The sequence below is a fragment of the Lutra lutra genome, chromosome 2, assembly GCF_902655055.1.
Source record: "Lutra lutra chromosome 2, mLutLut1.2, whole genome shotgun sequence".
NCBI lineage: Eukaryota > Metazoa > Chordata > Mammalia > Carnivora > Mustelidae > Lutra > Lutra lutra.
Genome location: NC_062279.1, coordinates 101045459 through 101066857, shown reverse-complemented (window position 1 = coordinate 101066857; position 21399 = coordinate 101045459). Strand labels below are relative to the sequence as shown.

At 37.2% G+C, this 21399-nt stretch overlaps 1 protein-coding gene across 1 annotated transcript; it reads left to right on the top strand.

Annotated features, from left to right (window-relative positions):
• Positions 1–3691: 3691 nt before the first annotated feature.
• On the top strand, positions 3692–19497 carry LAMTOR3 (late endosomal/lysosomal adaptor, MAPK and MTOR activator 3). The gene is made up of 7 exons (XM_047718074.1): positions 3692–3841; positions 4144–4189; positions 7085–7119; positions 13241–13299; positions 15291–15424; positions 16506–16569; positions 18624–19497. Exons 2-7 carry the CDS (start codon positions 4181–4183, stop codon positions 18695–18697), a joined length of 375 nt encoding a protein of 124 aa, XP_047574030.1. The 5' UTR covers positions 3692–3841; positions 4144–4180; the 3' UTR covers positions 18698–19497.
• The last annotated feature ends 1902 nt before the right edge of the window (positions 19498–21399 follow it).

Here is a 21399-nt window from a genome sequence, read left to right as displayed (position 1 = left end):
GCTAAAAATAAGCAGAAACAAAGGCAAACAATAAAGTTAGAACTTTAACATGTGCACGTTTAACTGTTTCATGTATTATATATACTAATATACTATTTCTCTGGTATGCTGTGTACTAGAAAATTTGAATGGTGAGATAAAAACTTCATGTGCATGTGTACAGTTTCTACTAGTTACTTCCTGAACCTCAGGGATCATCTGGTACACCCCACTTTGGAAAACTGTACATAATGCTGGTAATTTTTTAGGCCAGTAAATATTTCCCCTAGTCCTATACCAGTGGCAGTGAGTAAATTCAAATAGATTAATCTCCCATTGACTGCCATAATTCAGAAACCATCACACTTGGAAATTAGAAATCTTAGTTCTTTTAGTTTGAGGACAGAGTGGTATTTCGAAGCTTGGAAAGCTATGCTTTCCCTTTTTTGCCACCCAAGATGAAGAAAAAAAAAATCAGTATTTTCCAGGTCAACTATCATTTATTGAGGTCAGTAGGATGGAACATATTAAAATGAAAAACCACTTCCAGAAATTAAAAGAACTTGCTAGAGTTCATATTTTTACTTGCCTCTAAACTTGGGAGCAAATGGTGAGGGGTCAGGGACAGATAAGAAGTTGTAGTCACGCCCAGGATTAGAAGTTCCTTTTAACCACTTTTAGTCTACAAATGCTGAATGAGTTGCCTACAGAGTGCAAGACATTGAGGCATTATAGGAAACTGGAAAAAAAGTCCAAAAACATGACTTCTAGGGGTTATGGTCTCATTGGGCAAGCAAAACTATGACACATAATTATGCACAAGTATCAATTATTCTTGGTAACATAAAGCAGTATGCAAGAGAATGGGATATGTGAGATGTTATCAGAAAACAAGATTTAAGTATCTCAGGTAGAGGGGCACCTGGGTGGCTCAGTCGGTTAAATATCCAACTCTTGATTTCGGCCCAGGTCTCAGGGTCATGAGATTGGGCCCCTGCATCGGGCTCTACTCTGGGGATGGAGCCTGCTTAAGATTCTCTCCCTCCCTCTCCTTTTGCCCCTCCCCCGCCCCATGTGGGCATATGCATGCTCTTTCTCTCTTTCTCAAAAAAAAAAAAAAAAAAAAAAGCATATCTAAGAAAGTGAAGGGATTCAGAACATGCCACCCCAAAATATGCCACTTTGGCATTTTTAAAAAAAATTTTATTTACTTATTTGAGAGAGAGAGCATGAGTTGGGGGGGAGGGGTGCATATGGAGGGAGACTGGCAAACTCCCCTGGGAGCTGAGAGCGCAATGTGGAACTTGATCCCAGGACCCTGGGATCATGACCTGAGCAGAAGGCAGACCCTTAACCTATTGAGCCACCCAGGTGCCCACCACTTAGGTATACTGATTATTTTGAGCTGAAGGAACTAAGAAAACAGATACAGGAAGTATTCTTTGACCTCCCCTTTTACCAAAAAACAGGTCATAAAATTTCCTGTGAGAAAGGTGCCCTCCCTCTACCAGGAAGAGAACATTCTTATCACCAGACGTGAGACTGACACCAAAATGGACCTTTACAAACAAGCCTACTAAAATAATCCTTATCTTCCATTGGTCTCACCCACATGTTTCATAATCACTGTCCCACAATTTACTGTCCATTACCCAAGCCCCTTTCCTTGTCACATCCCCACGATTTGTTCTTTGTATAAAAAGGTATGTAACTTGGGCCTAGTGATGTCTTTGGACCTTATCTCCTTCTGAATACTCCCACATACACATTAAAATATTAAATAAATGTGTTTTTTTTCACTGGATAATCTATCAATTCTTAGGCTCAGCCATAGAACCTAAGAGGGTAGAAGGGCAGATGTTTTTCCTTCCCTACAAGAGAAATAAGCATTTCAGTTTAAAGGACCCTCCAGAACCAGTGTGGAGAAATAATAAACAGTGATGGAAAGGTGAAGTAATCAATTTGGCTGGAGTATAGGATTCACCTTAGAATGTGTTCAGAGGTAAAAGATTAGACTGTCAACTTTATCAGTCTGCAATGGTGCATCACTGAAGATTTTTTGTGCAGCAGTAATGTGCATTGTTTTGGGAAAGTTTATCTGGCCATTACTAAGTGGCTATTAATATCATCTTGCTAGATAATGGTTTGAGTGAGGAATTTAAAAAAATATATAGATGAAAAAATCTGTTACAGAAAAGAAGACACAAGTAACAAAAGATAGCAGTCAAACATGACACCTGACTAGTAGAATCATGGAAATGATACAGGCACACATTATGAAAAATGTTGATGGGAGAAGTTTTTGGAGCTTTTGAGTCAGAGGTGACTGTAAGACATATATTTAGAAATATGCAACAACCGACAAGCAGCCAAAAATGTGAACCTAGAACTCTGAGGAAAGGTGCAGACTTAGGACTCACGTTCTCAGGGAAATATGGAAAGAGAAAAACAAACTAAAGACAAGCTTTAAACGCAATGATCTAAAGAATTAGGAAACTAGAATGGGTGAGGACCTAAAATAAGTAATACAGTATCCCAAAGCTAGGAAATCAAACGGTTTAAATAAGGAAAAGGAAGTGAAGTTCAATGACGTGAGTTGCTATGGAACTGTCAGGTTCACTTGTAATAATTAGATCATTTTAACAGCTGGGAGCTCTGTAGTTTACCATTTCGTCTTCTCACGGATAAACAGGAAATTAGTATCCAACTCTTCCCCCTGTCTTAAGCTAGAATTCCTTTTGCACTCCTACTTTTAGAGACTGGGAGTTGAAGATGAGTCCTTAACAAGCTCCCATAGTCTTTGTTTTCTTACCAGCTACCGTAAGTTTTTGTTACTTGTGCAAATGAGCAAGGCCCCAAACAAAAAACATGACTGCAACTAAGTCACAGCCTTTTAAATCATGAGGCAAAGAAGGAAGGTCGTCCAGTATTTGCATATGCTGAGTTCCACAAATAACTGAAAACTCCAGAAAGCCCATGGCTCCTCTATTCAATCTAGACAAGACCTTGAGTAACCGCCCTTGGAAAAGCCAAGGCAGAGGAGGTCATCAGGCTCAGAAATCTATGAACCTGGGTTTGATTTTAAGATTTTATTTTTTTTTAAAGATTTTATTTATTGATTTGACAGACAGAGATCACAAGTAGGCAGAGAGGCAGGCAGAGAGAGAGGAGGAAGCAGGCTCCCTGATGAGCCGAGAGCCTGATGCGGGGCTCGATCCCAGGACCCTGGGATCACGACCTGAGCTGAAGGCAGAGGCTTTAACCCACTGAGCCACCCAGGCATCCCTTAAGATTTTATTTTTAAGTAATCTCTTCACACACCGGGGCTGGAACTCACCACCCCAAGATCATGTCATAAACTCCACTGACTCAGCCAGGCGCCCCAGGAGCCTGGGACTTCTAGACACAGGCAACTCCGCTGCAGTTCCCCCCGTAAACAACAGCCCTTCAAACGTTTTTTACCTACAAGAAAAGATATTAAGATAACAAGCCTTGAAAAACTAATGAAATCTGTGCACGCTCCCCACACAACGTCTTCCTGCATACATTTTCCGCAGGTCTTTTAGTGCCAGACGATAGCCAAGGAGCCCTCTAACCTCGGGCCGGCGTCCCCACGTCCCTAGGTCTGCGCAGGCGCAAGGAGCAGCCCGCCCAGGGGCGGGGACGGGCGGGGGTGAGCCGGCGCAAAAGACCTCCGCGCCTCCCCGGAAATTTCATGTCACCGGGCTTAGGAGGCGTCGGAAGTGCTTCCTGGAGCACGGAGGCGGTCACAAGTCATGTGACGACGGCTTTCAAGGGAGACTGTCTTTGAAGCTGTCCCTGAACTTACAGCTGAGAGGAACACCGCAGCCCAGAAAGCCGGGTAACTTGAGCCGCTATGCGTGGTATTGAGCCCGGGCACCCCGGTGGCGCCGGCCGAGACTCAAAGGAGGGAGAGGACTTGCCTTCGGGCCTAGATCTTCGCGGGTGGAGGGTGGAGTGGACAGAGATAGGGCATGACAGCTACCATCTGGGTATTTGGGAACTCGCGCTCATTCCGGCTTCCCTGGTGCGAGTCCTAGAGCCCCGGATTCTTGCCTGGCCTTGATGAGAGCTGACCCCGCTTATTAGGTTGGAGGTGGGAAGAAGTGTCGAGGGGAGAGTCACCAGGAGTTTCTCTTCCAGGAGTGGACATTGATCCTGCGGGACAAAGGGGTTCGTCATGGCGGATGTGAGTTAACACACCCACACAAGAGGAAGGGGAGGATGGGAAGTTTAGGGGAGGCCTCCTGGGCGGGGAGAGGTAAAGCTTGCCAAGGAGAAATGTGTTCCCTTTTAGACCCCCACCCCCACCCCCACACGGTTTCTGTAGACTCTGGAGTGAGTGACTAAGATGAAGAGATTTGCGGAGTCCCGAGTTTCTGCCCACAGTGGGTGTGTTGATGTCTTGAGGTTGAGAGAATTGTTTTCTTCCCACTCCCCAGTCCAGCGGGCAGAAGAGAGGCTCTGAATTCCATTTGAATTTCTAAATGTTTTGCTGCTGTGAATCTACTTTTTTCCAGTAAGTGGTCATGATGTCTCTCTAGATTCACTGGAGCAAATTGAGATGATTTCTGACTGATACCTCTTTAGCACAGCAGTAAAACCCAAATTTTAAGTTTAGGAAACTTAATTGTACTAGTTACTAGAAACAACAGGGAATTAATACTACTAATGTTTGTGTCTATATTTTATATCCTGTTTTATTACTTACATACTGGGAACTCTTCATTGAACATATACTCATTTAATTCTTACAACTTTTATGAAGTAGGCACTGTTACTGTCCTTGTGTTCTAGATGGGGAGGCTAAGGCTTAGAAAGATCATGTAACTTGCCTCTGGTTACACAGCTGGTAAGTTGTAATGTCAAGATACCACCCCAGGCAGTCTGACTCCAGGGCTTATGCTCTTAACCACTAGGCTAAATGATCACTCAACATTAATATTGAATGTGATTTTTCTTTTTAGGTTGCAAGACTGTATGTTTGAGTATTTAGGAACTTTGTATGCCTTTATCACTCCATTTTTGAGTGGCTATCATTATGTTCTTGAGAACATATTCTCCAGTCATAGTCAAACACTGTGTATCTATTGAGTATCACCTTGCAAAGTTTGTTGTAATAAGGGCTGTGTGTGAAATAGAGATGATGAAGGTATAATTCCTCTCCATAAGGTTTTTTTTTTTTAATATTTATTTGTCAGAGGGAGAGCTCATGCATGTGAGCACACGAGCACAAGGAGTGGCAGGCAAAGGAGAAGCAGACTCCCCTCTGAGCAAGGAGCCTGATGTGGGACTCCATCCCAGGATCCCGGAATCGTGACCTGAGCCAAGGCAGACACTTAACCAACTGAGCCACCCAGGCATCCCTCCATGAGGGTTTAAAAAAAAATTTTTTTAAGTATAATAGGCAGGTGGTCATAAATGTAGATACATAATTGTGTGAAAATTCAAAAGAAAGAGGGATTACATCTCGTTGGTGTGTATCAGGAAGGCCTATTTGAAGTATTTGGTGGTTGAGATTAGCTCTAAATAATGAGTAGCACTTTTTCTTAAAGTTGATAGAGAATTACTATTAAAATGAATAGTGTAAACAAAGTTTGAGAGATGGGAAAGGTATGTGGAGTAGCTGTGAGTAGTCCACTTTTGCTGGGGTTGAGAATATGTATGAGGGAGTGATAGGAAGCAGGACTGTAAAATTAGCTGTAAACCATATTGTAGAGAAGCCCAAATGTTAAAAGAATTTGTAGAGAATTTATTCAACAGTGGAGAGTCATTCAGACATTGGTTCTCAACCCCAGCTGCACAGGGGATCATCTGGGGAGCACCTGTAGCACAGGTAGAGAAGGAGAATAATATGGTTATTGGCATTATGTAGAACTAACTGTATGGGATAGAAGTGGAAGATCAGTTTACCAGTTGGGAGGCCAGCACAAGTCACAGATAATTTTTAAAGTGAAACTAAATTGTAATGTCAGTTGAAAAGGAAAGGAAGAGGGGCGCCTGGGTGACTCAGTCAGTTAAACGTCTGCCCTTAGCTCAGGTCTTCATGCTTCTCCCTCTCCCCTGCCTGCTGCTCCCCCTGATTGAGCTCAGTCTCTCTGTGTGAAATAAATAAATAAAATCTTTAAAATAAAAAAAGAAAGAAAAAAGAGGAAGAGGTCATTTTAAAAACATTTGACTTCACAAATCATTTAAAGGTGATAAAGGTGAGGTTAGGGTTAGGGTTGAATGTTACTCTGTGTTTCAGACCTGAATAATGGGATTGGTGGTGGCATTAGTAGAGACAAGAAGAGATTGAGGAAATCTGGATTCTGCATGAAACATAATGAGTTGAGTTTTAATGTGTGTGTTTAAGATAAGAGCAGAGGTAAGGTGGTGGTCATAACATGAAATAAAGTGAACATTCAGGTCTCGAGAATAGTAGGGAATAGAGGTTCAAAACAACAGATTCCTGATTTACCTATGTAGACCTCATAATTCCTACCTGGATTGTCAGTGAAATTCCCTGGGTGAGAAAGTGTAACAAGAGGAAATAAAATAGTCTTTTTTTTTTCTTTATTCCTAATTATGTTCCATGCTTAACACTTGATACATGTTGTCATTTATCTTTAGTCATGAAAAGAAACAGAATTTTAGAGAAGTTAATTTACCCAGGATTGCTAAAAAGTAATGTGAGAAAGTTTATCTGCAGACATGGAAAGATGTTTATAATATATTGTCAAGTTAACAGGACAATAGCAACAGGATGTAAAATAGTATGAAAAATATGATCTAATTTTACAGCTAATATGTATTGGCCCAGATATGCTACTCAGTTTACATACATCTTCTCAATAAATGTTAAAAATAGTCTTATGAGATAGGTTCTGTGATTATCCCTTCTCAGCAGATTATGAAACTGGGGCTTAGAGAGAAAGGTTAAACAACTTGTTTTAAGTCACTCAGTATCAAAATCAAAAAGAAAAAAAAACACAAGCAAAAAAGATTATAAATTATGATTTAATGTACCTGAAATGTGGGTAGGACAGTTTCTAGAGAACCAGTACATATTGATATAACATGACTTTTTTATATTCTCTTTCAGGACCTAAAGCGATTCCTGTATAAAAAATTACCAAGGTAAAAAATTACTAATTTGTTAATATATGTCGATTTTATGTAGCATTTTGTTTCCATTTTTTTTTAGACTAATAGTATGTGTATATTATATTGTTATTTAACGTTTTCAAATACTTGGCACTAGACAGTACAAGAAATGTTCTTTGAATTTGTGGATAAATACTATCAGGCCTAGAGAAGTTACATGACTTGTTGTCTGAGGTTAAATAGCTCATGAATGCCAGAGAGCTAGAACTCCTATTTCTTGCCACTTTTAGAGTTTTTTCAAATATACTATCATAACAGTTTACTGGGTTATATTTTGAGATAGAGCAATTTTAAGGAGAAAAACACTAGAGCTTGCCTTTTCTTTAGTATTACTTTTAAGACCTAATTGCAGAGTTTGCATAATCCAAAAATGCTAGATGTAGATAGCAGTTCATACTCAGAAAAATCACAGGGCTTTCTTTTTGCCTGCCCCCAATCCATTTGATGTACCATTATCAGTTTGGCTGTGTGTGGAGAACAGCAGACTTCCTTTTAGATATTTTTATGGTTCAAAGGGCTTTGTCATTTTAGTTATATTAAAATTCACATTTAGTTTAGTGTAAAGTAATACCTTAGAGTTAAGGACATGAGAGAGAGAAAGACATCCATTTTCACATTCCAGCATAATTGAATAACCTTTGAGGTGTAATGTAGCAGAATATGTGGTGAGATCCTTTTTTTTTTTTTTTTACTTCTTTTTTTATTCTAATGTGTGAATTTAAAAAGGTTTTGGATGTCAGTTCATTTCCGTAGGTAGTTAAAAAGAAACAAACAAAAAAAATTCTCATTTAGATTTTTGCCTGAATTGTTTGATGTGGTTTGACTATTAACTTGTGCCTTTACCCTGACTATAAGCCAGTAGAAATTAATGGTATTATCTCCTGGGTTTCATTTATGTATATTTGTCTGTATTCGGGAAAAAAATACTATTATATTCAGGAAGAAAATATTATTGAAGTGTTAAATAATTGTTACCTTTGGCTTCGTGTTAATGTAGTATTTAAATTCATTTTTACTCTCTTCTTTCTAGTGCAAACTGGAACACTGACTCTGTTCTCCATGTAATGATGAGCAGGCAGTCCTAGCTTTGCACTGTAGTTCGGGGCAATAAAATGACTGTACATGCTGAAACTGTCCAAAGCAATTTTAGTAATCCCTGGGAAAAATGACAGTTGTTTTCTGATGTTTAGAAAATTTTGTCAAAACCTTAAAACTTCTTTTGTTGGTTCTGTTTGAGGGAATGGAAACAAATGCTAAAAGTATTTGTTTAATATACTGCAGTTTAAAAACAGTGGAAATACTGAGTACTAATGTTTATTTCTTCGTAGAAAACTTCTCGAGTATAGTTTGAACAGTGCCTACTTCTTTGCATATACAGTAAAATAATATGAAAGGTATAACCTTAAGATAAGGAGTAGGCATCTTTTCTGTGCCTTCAAATGAACATACTCCTTTCTAAGTTTGGATCAGCTTCCACCATTTTGTCCTTTGTACTATCGATGTTGTGCGAAGTTTTTTGCCAGCGTCACTTCCTCTGGGCTGTCTTCATCCTTTTCATCCCGAGCACTTGCCTAATTACTGTCCGTGAATGCACTTGCACGAAGTTCCTCTGGCTGCACGTCTTGTGCACAACAGCAAAAGCGTCAACATTCTTTTGGCCGGTTATTTCTTCTCGAGGTGTTGACTTTCTGCTTGAATTTCACTTCCAGCATTGTCACTTTCCTTCCTTTGCTGTATTTCATCTTGATTAGCCAGTTCCCTATTTCAGTTCTGTTTTTCTTTTTAATGTCATATGCTTTACCATTAGAAAACAAGGAGATAACACTCTGTACTTTACCTTCCCTGCATACACTGAGGAACGGATGCTCGGTGACCAGTCACCAACACATTTTGAAAGAAATGATGTGACTGGTTCCTGATACAGTTCGATCTGTCACTTACAAAGTTGTTCACGTTAGTGAGGTTTGTACTGTATATATTTACTCACTATACCATACTTCCTGAAATTTGAGCCTTGCTTTCAGGGGGAGTGGTGTTATTTAGTTCAACTGTGAGAACTAAAATGTGTCCCTATTGGAACTGTACAAAATGAAGGCTTTCTGTGTTTCTCTGTATCTGCCTTCTTGGAGATCTGGCATATTGAAAGGATGGTAAAATTGACAGTAGAGTTGGAGGGAAATCCTGCGCTGGCAACAGAATATAGGAGCAGAAGCATAGTTGATATTTGTAAAAAGGGTAATTGTTAAAGTGTCATGAAAATATTTCTATAGTGGAAGAAAGGGCTTTCCATGTACTTTGTTTTAGTTTGGTTCCCCCCCGCCATAATGAGCAAGGCCAGTTTGATTCATATTCATTCATGACTTTTTCTTGAAAGTAGGCTTAGTGTATCCCAAAAGCTAAAGGACTGAAGAAATAATATTGAACACTTACAAAGAAAAGTAATAAAATACACATTTGATTTGTTGCTAGATGTATGTAAAGTGAAGGGATTTGGACGAAGGCAACTTGGCTTCAGAGCTGTGGGTTCATGCTTTTAATTGTTAGAGCTATACTTCTCAACACGGAGTCAGTAAATGGAATACGTTTTTGTTCATTTTTAAATTCTCTGCTAAAAACAGTTTTTGAATTTCTATTTTTAAGTCTAGTTGTGACCCAAAGTAGGCTCAGGCTTTAATAGTCACAATTTTTGTGTTTTAAAATAACCAGAAGTTTCGTTATTGTATATGTAAAAGGAAGTATGGTGTCTGATTACAAATACAATATTTGTGTTTTTTTTGGAATAAAAATGTTTGTTTTATTAAGCTTAAGGTTTAGATGTCTGTAGAATATTTCATAACATTTAATTCCTTCCAGAAGTACGGTGTACCTATTAACGCATCATGCTTATTTTCAACTACTAGTAAAATCTACTTATGTTATTTTTTGTTCACTCTATGTAGAATTGGAAACTCCTTATATATTTGTGACCTGATTTCTTTTAGTGGGTATTTTAAGTATATGAGTAATTTTTCTACTTTGTTGGGCATTTACCTCTGTGAATTTAAAATCCATTAAAAAGAGATTCTTTATTTCTTTTTTTTTTAAGATTTTATTTATTTATTTTACAGACAGAGATCACAAGTAGGCAGAGAGGCAGAGGAGGGTGGGGGAAGCAGGCTCCCCACTGAGCAGAGTGCCCTATGCGGGGCTCGATCCCAGGACCCTAAGATCATGACCTGAGCCTAAGGCAAAGGCTTAACCCACTGAGCCACCCAGGTGCCCCAAAGGTCTTTATTTCTGCCTCCCCTTTTGGTGCACTAGTTGGCATTTAAGTTAATTATCTTGAAAATAAGAGAAAAGAAACTATGGTGACACAGATATTTCTAAACATTTTTTTTGTAGTACTCTTTACCTGCTTTTTAATTTGTTTATCTTTTGAGTAGGCAGTACATTCATAAAGTTCAAGATTCAGAAGGTAACTGAAGGACAATAGTGAAAAGTTTCCTATCCTGTCCCCCAGCCACACAGTTCCCTTCTCAGGGATACCCACTACCTTCAAAGATACTTTACACACCTGCAAACAAGCATGTATATTAACACACATAGGTCATAGTTGAGACTGTTAAAACAAAATACCATAGATTAGATTTCCTATAAATAACCAAAATTTATTTCTCATGGTTCTAGAGGCTGGAACTCCAAGATCAAGGTGCCAGCATGATTCTGAATTGCAGATTGCAGACTTCCCATATCTTCATATGGTAGAAAGAGGGCTAGCTATCTCTCTAGCCTTAAGTAAGGGCACTGTATGATATCTGAGGGCTCCACCTCCCCTCCATTTTGATGACCTCCCAAAGGCCCCGCCTCCAGATACCATCACAGTGGGATTTAGGTTTCAACATGAATTTTGCGGGCTGACATAATCATTCAGTCCATCACAACATATACATACATGTACCTACCCTTGTTATTATGTAATTTTGCTTCCTATACATACTGTTCAAAACTTGTTTTCACTTCACAATATACTTTTGAGATCAGTCCTTCGCAGTACATACAAAGAGCTGTTTCTTTGTTTTTAATGGCTGCAGAGTATTCTATTGTGTATGTGTGTTATAATTTATTGGACTCGATCTTCTTGATAGGCAGGTTTCTAGTTTTTTCCTATTTCAAGTCATGTTGCTGTTGATAACTGTACAAAGTAGTTTCTGTGTGTGCAAGTATCAGTAGGATATACTTTTATATAACCTAGTTTTTAATTAAGAAGAATTTGTTTTATAAATTAACCTTACAAGAGCACATTTTAATGTATAGATAATTCCAGGATTGAATGATAATAAAAAATAATACCAGTAAATGTTTATACAGGTTATTTCATCATTTTTACTTTTAACGTGAGGTTCATAAATGGTAGTGTTCATAACATTTTCTCAAAAAAAAAATTTTTTTTAAGAATTTTTATTTGTTTATTTGACAGACAGAGACCACAAGTAGGCAGAGAGGCAGGCAGAGAGAGAAGGGAAGCAGGCTCCCCGCTGAGCAGAGAGCCCGATGCGGGGCTCGATCCCAGGACTCTGGGACCATGACCTGAGCTGAAGGCAAAGGCTTTAACCCACTGAGTCACCCAGGCGCCCCCATTTTCTCAAAATTTAATAACACTTCTCTTAAAAGTTTCTCTTAAAAGACTTAAAAGTTGGCGATTCATAGACCTGTACCCCTGGGGATAAAAATACATTATATGTTTATAAAAAAAATTTTAAATTTTAATAAAAGGGAAAAAAATAAATAAATAAAAGTAAAATTTGCTGTCTCCAAAAAAAGAAGACTTAAAAGTTTTTGCCACTGGGATCTTTATTTTTTTTTTTTTTTAAAGATTTTATTTATTTATTTGACAGACAGACACCACAAGTAGGCAGAGAGGCAGGCGGAGAGAGAAGGAGGGGGAAGCAGGCTCCCTGCTGAGCAGAGAGCCCGATGCGGGGCTCGATCCCAGGACCCTGGGATCATGACCTGAGCCGAAGGCAGAGGCTTTAACCCACTGAGCCACCCAGGTGCCCCCCACTGGGATCTTTAAAATTTAATTTCAGTGTATAATATGACTATTCCTTATTTCTAACTTAAAACATTAAGGTTAACACAATAAGGAGTGGATAATCTTGAGTTAGAGTAGGAACGTTGAACGTATTTCTGAGTAGCAATCTTGGATATTACAAGATCATGGAACTGAAAGTTTGAGAATGTTTTCCCATTCTAATTTTTAGCACTTTAGTTTTGTAGCTCTAGAAATTCTCTTATGCGTTAATACTTAAACTGCACTAATAAATTGTCAGTGTGTACAGATGACACTCTGATGCTATTTACTAATAATTAATATTTTTGAATTTTAACTATGTACCAGCCTCTACATTATTATTTTATTAAATTTTATAATAATTACATAAATACAGTTTTTCCCATTTTCATATTATTAATGGAGGCTTACAGAGTTTTCATAATTGGCCCAGGGTCGTGTAAATAGTATGCTAGGCGGGACTAGATGGTTATAGTCTTGACCATTCCGTGCGCTGCTTCTTATGTAGGCATAGCTGAAGAGATTGCTACATGACCTTCATTCTTTCCATTCTGTTCCTTCAGCCTAAATCAGTCTTTCTGCCCCTCTTCTCTTGACCAGTGCTATAACATCTCAGCTTAGCTGTCACCATCTCAGGGAAGCCTTCCCTGACCCACTTGTGTAGATCAACCACCTTTTTATAGGTTCTTATAACCCACAGTTATCTTGATGGCACTTGACACCATTGTCACTGTAGCTGCTGCTGATAACCTGTCACACTTGCATAAATAAAGGAAAGATAATTAACAATTATAATGGAGAATTATGCATGTTTTAGATCTTTATCAATAGCATAAATTTGTGAAGATTATAAGCATGACAGTAATACACATGTTTATTCAATTTCTAGAAGTTTTGGCAGACATCTAGGAACTTTTGAGGTCAGTAACTGAGTTGACATAGTTTTTCAGAAATGTACATGAAAATCCCCAGAATGACTTTGAGGTACATATTTTGAGAAAATGAAATGCTTCATAAGATTTTAACTTCTTTTTTTCCTTCTAGTGTTGAAGGGCTCCATGCTATTGTTGTGTCAGACAGAGATGGAGTCCCCGTTATTAAAGGTAAAACTGTGCCTGCCTGCCAGTGACATGTTTGCTTTTGAATAAAAACATACTTAGGTCTGAGTAGTGCAGAAGGCAAGCATGTAAAAGCTGTTTCAATAAATCCAGGAGATGGTCTTAGTTTGGGGGAAGATGTTTGCTTTTGTATGTGGAAGGCTTCATTGGAGCTTATAACTTACTACATGTTGAATGATTGTGTCACCGTTGAGAGTTTAAGCATGGATTTATCACAAGCCCAGTTTTTCATGAAAGACATTAGTGGCGTAATGTCAAGAGTAAATGTCAGTGCTGGGAGACTGGGACTGTATGTAGCTACATATATTGTACACACAGACCTCCCCTGACATCTGTTTGGTGGTTTGGAGATAAACTTTCATACATTTGAATTAACATATTGATTGTTTTGCTGAATCTTTATTGATTTTCTCCTTACTTACTGGAAATAAGATTTTTTTTGAACTTTTAACTTCACAATTACTTTAGTTAACCAGACTCTAACAAGATTTTCTTACCTAAAGAAGAGCTTGTTAACCTAAAAAAAGAAAAAAAAATTTTGCGTGATTTTCAGGAGGTTTTTTTTGTCTTTTTTTTTTTAGATTTTAGTTAGTTAGTTGAGAGAGTGTGTGTGTGTGTGTGCATGTGCTTAGGCAAGCAGGGGGAGAGGGACAAGCAGACTCTGGCTAGAGCTCCAGCTAGAGCTGGAGCACAGATCCCAATGTGGGGCTCTATCCCTGGGCCCTGAGGTTATGACATGAGCTGAAATCAAGAGTTGTTCGCTTAGTCGACTGAGCTACCCAGGCTCCCCTGAGCTTTAGTCTTTAAGTATATATGATGTCACTGAATGACTGTGTATTAAGACCATTTTTAATACTTGTGTCTTAAGGCAGTATCACATGAATGTTCATAGTTGTATAGGGATGCTATAATAGCTTTATCAAAGAAAGATGAAATGATTTTCTTTACATTTTGTTTACAGTTTTCCACCCGAAGTTATCATATATGTCAGATAATTTTAGACCTTAGAATTAAAAGGAAGTTTAGAAATCACCTAATTTAGTTCTTTCATTTTGTAAACAGAGATGGTCAAGTGCAGAGTGCATTGTTAGTACAAAGTTGCACATGAGTCGGTGACAAGATAATACTAGAATACATATAATATATTATGTATATTATATATACATAATATATATAGTATATATATAGACATACTATATATAGACATACTATATATATAGTATATATACTATATATTATGTATATATAATATACATAATATATTTAGTATAACAAATATATTAGAAACAAAATACTATAACTATAATTATAATAGAACCATTATCTTCTGATGTGTAGTTCAGTGTGCGTTCTAACCCACCATAAAACATAGATGGCTGTGGGCAAGTAAGTTGCCTGCCTTTTTGCCTTTACTCAGTTCTGAACAAAATTAAAATAATCGGCAGCTCTAATTTTCTTTCTTAGGAGCTCTGTGTTAAAGCTATTGGTACAACTAACTCCATTTAGGCCTTTTAATGAGTGAAAGAAACTTAAAACAGATGGCTTCCTCTAAATTTATTAATATCTATAAGTAATGCTGCTATAGGTTTTATGAGAGAAAAATTTTCTGGAAGCTTTTTTCATTATTCTAGCTTGGCTCTCGGTTAACCAGAATACTCAGTTTATTAAACATACTGATTAATTTGTGTTTTAAAGTAGATATTAAGAAAATTAAACATTTAGTATTCTTTAAAAAAAAAATTGCGAGAACCAGTATTTCTTTCCTTAGTTATGATCACTCAATTTCTGGTGAAGCAGTTTTTCTCACCTGAATTGATGAGACCCAGTTAGTGATATGATTTTCAGTATTGTGAAGCATAATAGCCCTTCTCTCAGTATTTTCACTGATTTATGTTTAAAAAAAGAAAAAGTGCGGTAAACTTCTCTCTGTCCTATCCACTGCATGATTTTTTTTTTTAAATCGTTTGTATTTCCAGTGGCCAATGATAATGCCCCAGAGCATGCTTTGAGACCTGGTTTCTTATCTACTTTTGCCCTTGCAACAGACCAAGGGAGCAAACTTGGACTTTCAAAAAACAAAAGTATCATCTGTTACTATAACACCTACCAGGTAGGTTCATAATTATAGAGCAGTTTGCTCTTTTCAACTGTTGTTATGCCTTCTATATAAAATAGCTTGTGTTTTTATTCTAAATTTTAGTTTTGAAGGTTGGATGACATTTTAAAATTTTAGTCTTCAAATTGGTTGTGTTGAATTGTAGTAATTGTCTTCACATTTTATACCAGGAATTAATTAATGTGGAAAAGTAGTCAAAAGATTTATTAATAAAATATGTTATTCTAAAAAGGGAAGTCAGGTCACTATTACCTCCAGTAGATGGTGCCCTTAGCTTAACAAATGTGATTTCTCAAATAACACACTTTTTTTTGTTGTGACAAATAAAAAATTTTCCCTTGACAGGATAAGTTATTGAAATTTGTTACTGCTGCTAATTCCTTCATTTGGTTTGGAAGATGTATTTTCAGTGAGGTTATCATGAAGGAATTTCATTGCTACATACCTCTTGGTCCCCAGCTGCATTTTCTTATTTAGAATAAATTAATTGCTTCTGCTTTAGAGCAGTGTTTCCCAGAGTTTGATTCGTGTACTGCTGATGTTTCACGTTATATTTTTATTTTAAAACTTCACATTTTCATGTATATTGGACAGAAGATAACAACCCTTTTGATCTTCAATTTCATCAATAAGGATTCGTTTGAAGCTAAGTTTTTTTAAACGATAGTTGATTTGAAGGTAACTTAAATTTAAATTAATAGTGGTACGCAGGAGGCAGGGAAATCATGAAGGTATAAATACTTGAAGGAGAAATACTGACTTCAGCCATTTAATTATCAAGTGTTTGTGGAGCCCCTGCCATGTAATAATTGACACACCACTGGTCTTCGGGAGGTAAAGAGGTGAAGGTGGCATAGTCCCACCTTTAGATCTCTCCAGGCTGAGTAATGATAATGGCTCTAAGAGATACTCATTAAGTCTGTTGAATGGAAATACTTGTTTTCAGCTCTTTCATATTACATAATGGGGTAGGTAGTATTTTACACATTGGCCATTTAAATAAAAGTTTTGAAGTTTTGAAAGATTAAGGTATTTCATTTGAATAACATTATTTAGATCTTAACTTTCTTTTTAGGTTGTTCAATTCAATCGTTTACCTTTGGTGGTGAGTTTCATAGCCAGCAGCAATGCCAATACAGGTGTGTTTTAACTACCTTAAATACAGCTTTTAATTTCTTATAATACCATATCTGAACAGTCTAATATGATTGGAATAGTAGATTTAGAGTCAAAAAAGATGAATTCATGACCTACCTCCACCATCTATTCCTTGATCTCCAGAAAAGTTTAACTTCTGTGACTTTTATTTTCCCTGGCTATATAATGGAGCTAATATCTGCTTTCTCTGTCTCATGGGGTTATTTTCTAGTTCAAATGAGACATTGTATGGGTAGGTGATCCTTGAAGATAGAAAGGAAAATTAAATTATCTTCACCCCTTGAATGCTACATCTTGCTCACATTAAAACAGCTTAAGAAAACACAAAAAGAGGGGGCACCTGGGTGGCTCAGTGGGTTAAGCCCCTGCCTTCGGCTCGGGTCATGATCCCAGGTCCTGGGTTCGAGCCCCGCATCGGGCTTTCTGCTCAGCAGGGAGCCTGCTTCCTCCTCTCTCTCTGCCTGCCTCTCTGCCTACTTGTGATTTCTCTCTGTCAAATAAATAAATAAAATCTTAAAAAAAAAAAAAAAGAAAACACAAAAAGAGTAGATAACCACGCACATAAAATGGTCAAGGATGAATTCAATTCTATGTAGACCCATCTATTAGTTGGTAACATCTTGAATGATACTGGGCAACATTAATGTGATTGAGAATTCTAAGAGCATGACTAGGATGAATTTAAACATGTGTTCTTCCTGAGGTTCGAAGAATTTGAGAACAAACACCGGGAAGGTGTACTTGCTATGGCAGATCATAAGATCCCATTATACTCAATAGCCCTCACTGGATATTTATGTTTAAAATAATGACTGTATTCTATAATTAACATGCTCCCTTTTGGATAAAGTGGGTTTTTTTTTCTTTTTTTTTTTTTAAGTATTGTCTTCTTTAGATTTGGCTGCCATTTAGAACTATTATGCATTCATTTTGTTTTTTTTCTTTCCAAGTTGTTTGACCAAATCTCTTTCCAGCTCTGTCACTGAAACATGTTCTTTAGATTCCTCATCTTTAAAGTGAGGGGTTTAGATTTGATGATTTAGAAGGTCTCTTCCATTTCTAAATGTTTTGAAGCTGTAAAATGCTCTGTGTGAAAACACTTTGTTAATTATGTAGGATAGTATTGGTGTTGACATTTAAAATATACTAAACCTTAATTGTGATGTCACCATCATGTACTAAATCATCACTTGTTATAAATTTTGATAATATAATAGAATTACATTTTAGTATCTAGAGTAATTTTCTAGATTTTCTTAATTGTGATAAGTCACCATCATGTACTAAATCAACACTTGTTATAAATTTTGATAATAGAATTATATTTTAGTATCTAGAATAATTTCAGAATTTTTTAAGCAAGATCTTTGAGCATTAAACAGTGTCTAAGATATAGAAGATATATAGTTTTTCACTCTGGTAAACTAAGGAGAAGCTAGATATGCTCATTTTTACACTACTTTGTCTCCCAGATTCAGCACTGAATTTTAAACCTGGAAGTTTATATTTTATGCTCCTACCATTCATCTTTAAAATTAATTTTTTCACTTGAAAGACCTATTTATGCTTTAGCTTTACCAAATTTATAAAATAAACATAATATTTCTTTGTTCAAGGTTGAAGCAGGTGTCTTCCTCTGTTTTGATAAAGTCCATTAAAATTTGTTCAGGAAAAAGGGTACCTTTTTAGGTAAAAATCTTGTATCATTTCTGAATGAGTACAGATTTTGAAACAGTAGAGTATGAATTAAAGTTTTCCTTTCAAAACTAACAAATTACAGTGCATATAATTCATTTTATACCTTCTAATGCATATAAATATTTTTCATTTATTCACTTTAATAATAGATGAAGAAAATAAGCTTCGTAATGAAAAGGGTGTTTGATTAGTTAGAATTACAGTATTTTGCTTTATGGGGAGTAAACTAGATCTTGTTTGCTTTTTAGTAACTAAATTTTAACAGGAGGAAACCTAAGTCAAAAACTTTCTTAGGAACATTTCTCTGATGTTCTAATTTTCTTAATCTCTGTTTTAGGACTCATTGTCAGCCTAGAAAAGGAACTTGCTCCGTTATTTGAAGAATTGAGACAAGTTGTGGAAGTTTCTTAATCTGGCAGTGGTTTTGATGTACACTTTATTTTCATTATAACCGACAAAATATCAATCCAGCAATCTTTAGACCACAACAGTCCTTGTATCCATGTACTCAAGAAAGGGTCCCTTTTCCCACCTGACACTAAAGAAAGAGCCCATAGAAACAATTTATGGACAGACTGATTTTTATCTTTTCTTGTGTAGGGTCTTTTCTTGATGTAGTGAGATCTGGGGTTACCACAGAGATGGTTCAGTACATCACAGCTCCCATGGAGTTAATCCAGTCACAAATATGCATGAGATTCTATTCAGTGGGTCAGAATCAAAATGGTACTTTGATCTACTTAAGCCATGAAGTGCTCCCTATTATATAGTAGGCCCAGGCCTGCAGAATGAGGCAGACCCTTTTTATTGTGAATAGTAATGAGGACATATTTTTCTTTATATTGTTTTATTTCTTTGCATTGAGTGTGAGGAAGATAAAATGGCTTAGTAAAAGTAATAAAATCAGTACAATCACTAACTTTTCTATGTATATATTATTTTACAATATAGATGAATATTACTAATTGATTTGATTCTTCTCAGAGGGTGCTGTGCTGCTCTTTAATTAAATTGAAAATGATAGCTAATGTTTTTTTCTCCACTCTGCTTTCTGTAACCAGTCAGTGTTTTAATGGTTGTGTGTTCTTTATAAAATTTAGAAGTGATTCATAATTGAATTCTGCTTCCAGTATTGGTATTTATGTAAACATGGTAGTAAAGCCATTTTTTTTCATACGTAAGTATAAATAAAATAGTATTTTTTAAGTATACTTTGAACACTAAATAGGTTTCTTTCCTGGCTTCTTTCAAAAGTTTAAAGACTATAATTAACTGAATTCACTTTCAACTATGTGCATAAGCAATGAGTGTTGCTTATAGATACTGGTTTGGAGACAGATTTACCTGGTGTCAGTTGGAAAACAAACCTTATCCATGAGCTTCATTTAATCTCTACGAAAGAAGTATCTTGGTTGTAGAATATGCCCTTTATATTCAGGAAGGCAGTCCATCATTCAGAGTTGTTAGTTTCCTCCTAGGTTCTTTGACAATCAGAGTTAGTCACGGGAGGAGTTCAGTGCATGTGCATTGAGCGCCTAGGTGTGCCGTGTACCAGAGCGGCCACGTTGCAGGGTTCTGAGGAGTATAATTCACATCCTGTTTCTGGGCTCCAGGGCCTCTCATGGGCAAGGTGTGAATGCTGTCCCTGGAGTTGTACAGTGAGGAGTCAGCCAGCAAAGGTAGTGCTTGCTCCTCCCTCCCTCCCTCTGTCCCTTCCCCTCTCTCCATTTCCTTTCTATGCAAATATGAAACTAAATTGTGGTTCCTTCCTTTAAAGAACTTAGAGCTTAGTAAATAAAGACAGGTAGAGGAAGTACTGTGATAAAAGCTCTGTAGCTGTCAAGCTGTAGAGTTCCAGAAGGGGGGCATTTAAATTGGCAGGAGAGACAGCCTATGGGTGGACAGAGAGGCAGGAGGGCATGTCTGACCTGCAGGGAGCTAGAAATAGTTCAGAAAACCTAATAATGCACGCTCTACACCCGTTACCATCTAGAATTACCCCCCAAATAAAATAAAATCTAGACTTCCCATTATCTGGATTATTGAATAGTGTTCAGGACATCATTGCTAATGTGTAATATAGAACTTTAATTTCAGGGAATAATTATTGTAGACCTAAAAATCCCAGAAAAGGAAACTATCCTAAATGGAGGTATGTTTAACCTTTGCATGGTGAATACTGCTACTATTAAAATTTCTGTTTGAAGGAGTAGATAAGTTGCTCAACAGTTTATGTGGGAAATTAGGTAGATGATCACTAAGGGATGTTTGCAAAGCTAATGCAAAACTAGATGAACTACTTTTACTTATTTATTTATTTATTTTAAATATTTTACTTATTCATTTGTCAGAGAACACAGGCTGGCAGAGGGAGAGGCAGACTCCCACTGAGCGGGGAACCTGATGCAGGGCTCGATCCCAGGACACTGGGATCATGACCTGAGCTGAAGGCAGGTGCTTAACCGACTGAGCCACCCAAGAGCCCAGGTGAACTACTTTCAAAAGGTAGTCTAAACTTCATAATTAGATCAGTGGAACAGACTTAGCCAGAAACAGATTTTGGTAGATACATGAGGACTTAAAACATTTTGAGGAGGACTTAAGTCTGTGCAAAAAAGATTATTCAGTAAGTAGGACAGGCATTTTTTATGCCTTGCTGGTAGAAGTGTATATTGTTATATACCCTTTATATAGGACTGTTTGCCAATCTCTGTGAAACTTGCAAATGCACAGAACTTTGGCCTAGTGTATTAGGATTCTCTAGGGCAACAGACCCAATAGGATACACGTTTTTTTATTATGTACAAGTTTATATTATATATGTCACACAAATGTAAAAGACTTATTGTGAGGAATTGGCTCTCATAATTCCTGGAAGCCGAGACCTGCTATGGTCTGCCATCTGTAAGCAGGAGAACCAGGGGAGCTAGTAGTGTGAATTCCAGTGAGGCCAGATGAGATGAAATTTCCCGGCTCAAGGCAAGCAAAAGGGGCAAATTCCTTCTTGCTCCAGCTTTTGTTTTAGTCAGGGTTTCAGTAGATTGGATGATGCCCACCCCCACCATAGAGGGCAATCCACTTGTCCATAGCTTGAATGCTAGAGGAACATCCCC

What these genes read in the sequence shown, in the direction of transcription:
- LAMTOR3 (XM_047718074.1), top strand. An exon ending in TGGAGTCCCCGTTATTAAAG is followed by an intron (nt 13,300 to 15,290) that starts GTAAAACTGTGC and finishes TTGTATTTCCAG; the next exon opens with TGGCCAATGATAATGCCCCA. An exon ending in CAGCAGCAATGCCAATACAG is followed by an intron (nt 16,570 to 18,623) that starts GTGTGTTTTAAC and finishes TCTCTGTTTTAG; the next exon opens with GACTCATTGTCAGCCTAGAA.